Source organism: Anopheles moucheti, chromosome X (assembly GCF_943734755.1).
Source record: "Anopheles moucheti chromosome X, idAnoMoucSN_F20_07, whole genome shotgun sequence".
Taxonomy (NCBI): domain Eukaryota; kingdom Metazoa; phylum Arthropoda; class Insecta; order Diptera; family Culicidae; genus Anopheles; species Anopheles moucheti.
Genome location: NC_069142.1, coordinates 5132384 through 5134692, shown reverse-complemented (window position 1 = coordinate 5134692; position 2309 = coordinate 5132384). Strand labels below are relative to the sequence as shown.

General features: G+C 51.8%; 1 protein-coding gene across 1 annotated transcript; it reads left to right on the top strand.

Annotated features, from left to right (window-relative positions):
- Nucleotides 1-1453: 1453 nt before the first annotated feature.
- Nucleotides 1454-1795, top strand: LOC128307279 (small lysine-rich protein 1). Its single transcript, XM_053045040.1, has one exon. The coding sequence runs from the start codon at nucleotides 1454-1456 to the stop codon at nucleotides 1793-1795; it is 342 nt and encodes a 113-aa protein (XP_052901000.1).
- Nucleotides 1796-2309: the final 514 nt, after the last annotated feature.

Genomic DNA, 2309 nt, shown 5'->3' with positions numbered 1-2309 from the left:
TTCTTTTCCGTTTTTTTTTGGTGGGGGGAGGGCTGGATCTATACCATCAGCTTCGTGGTTCAGGTGGCAATGTGCTCATAAATCTTCCAATACGGCAGCCCTACCGTGGCCGCCGATGGCGCAGATGGCGCGTGATTTGCCACGGGAAGACCGGAGGACCCACCAGAACCTCCGCACCTAGAATGACCAACCGCAACGTTTCTGCGCAGGCTATAGTTTAGGCGGTGTTGCACCCGATGCTTGATTTATCGGTCCAAGGGTAAAAATTGGGATCGTGTATCCTGGTCACGGCACCAAAACGAAGATCCTCCATTTGCTTGCGGCTTCTTCTGTCTATGTGTTGTTTGTGTGTGTGTGTGTGTGTGTGTGATGTTGCTTGAGGTTGGGGGGGGGAGGGTTGGAAGTACATCTCTCGCAGCTCATGATTACCCTACCTCCCTTCCTCCCTCCCTTCCGCCCACCGAACGCTGATAATGAGTGAAGGCGCTGAAAAGCAAATCTCGCGCGGCATTTTCCGCCCCAAAACCAAATATTCGAGGGCAAAAAAAAACGAAATCTCGCCAACCTTTCCCGCATCATATCGTTACCATGTCCAAACGGACCACCGGCAGTGCAGGGCGCACAAGAATTACGAGCTCGTACCAGCTTGTGCGTCCCCCCCCCCCCACCCCTTCGATGACAGCGTGCCTCGGCAAACCGGGTTTGCTCTTGCAGATGTGGTCAAGGAAGTAACCGAGGACGAGGCGAAATTTAATTTCGATATTTATTGCCTCATCGGACGTGGAAGGGTTGCGATAAGATCGAAGTGGGACCGCCTAGCGACGGCGTAACGTACGGTGCTGATGCTCCGGTTCGCACATGAATATTTATACGTGCGGCGTGAAGCGTACCTGCAGCAATTGGGGACATAGGTGCACGGGTGAAGACAATTCACGACCCATGATGAATGGGGTTCGGTATCTTCTTCAAAAATAAAGAGAAGAAGATGCATAACCGGCACTCTTCCTCCGAAGCAAAACGTTATTGGTGTAGGTTAGATTATGCAATGGGAACTCGTCCGCTTTACAAACTCTGGCAGAATTCTGTAAGTCCACAATACCCCAGTGGAGGATCAATCTCCTTGGAGGCCCAGGGAGTTTCACGTAAACCAGGTATTGACCAGTTCCGGAACAACACACCGACTGCAGGTGAGATGGGTCATGTGTGTTTGTGACGATATCACCGGTGGTATAAAGCCGCTAGATGGCGCCACTTGCTCGCAAAGGTACTTGCCATATTTTGCGTTACCAGGCAACAAACAACTTCCAACTTTGTTTGTTCGATTCCGCTGTGTTTATTTTGTGCCGCCAGACTCATCACCGACGGAGGGGAGACCGCGGGGAAGTTTTGGATTCAGTCTACGACCATCGTTCGTAGTGGTAGCACACACCGCAGCTTCCCCGCTTGCTGGGCGATGGCCGGCAAGGGCAAAAAAAAGAAAGGAGCAAAGGATACGTCCGGTGGGGGCAGTGCGGGTGGTAGCGGTGGGGCCGCCGGTGGGTCGAGCACACCGGCCAAGGATAAGCCGGAGGCAGAGGAGGGCGACGAGGAGGACGGTGAGGCAAAACCGAAAAAGGGCAAAGGCAAGAAGGGGAAGGGCAAGGGTGGCAAGTCGTCCAAGTTCCAGGGTGACATCTTTAACGAGGCGGCCATGGAGAACGCGTACTACATCTGTCACAACATCCAGGACGTGCTAAAGTCGCGCGGATTCGCCTGGCCGGAGGGCCAAAAGAAGAAAAAGAAGGGCAAAAAGTAAAAGTAATGTGGAGAAGTACAAGAAGTGCAATGTGCGTGCTAGTGTGTAAAAACAAAGTTAGTAAGCGAGTGTGAGTGTCCGTTAACGCCTGTTTCTAGGCAACCGGTACCATACGTACGGCCTTGCAATTGCCATCAGGAATAAGACTATAAACAAACGGTATCATATACGGTTCGACGAGTAAGTCGAAATACAAACCCCAAATAAAAAGTGATTCGCTTTATACAAACTTTCTCAAAGCACTTTGACACAGTTTTCCCTTTGACGCAGTACATTCCACACTCTGGTGTCTGTCTCTTTGAAGTCGCTTCCAATCCATGCACCTCATCCGTCGTGTCGTATGTCATCAATCAGCTTCTGCAATCCGGCGGAATGTCTTAAAATGAAGCCGCCCGCAGTGCCTACCCGTATCAATCAAATCCCCGGAGCGTTCCCGGTGTGTCCGATTCGGTGGTGCGACCCCCAAAAACGAACGCTTTACGGCAATCAGCTGGAAGCCTTGGTGGATGGAGAC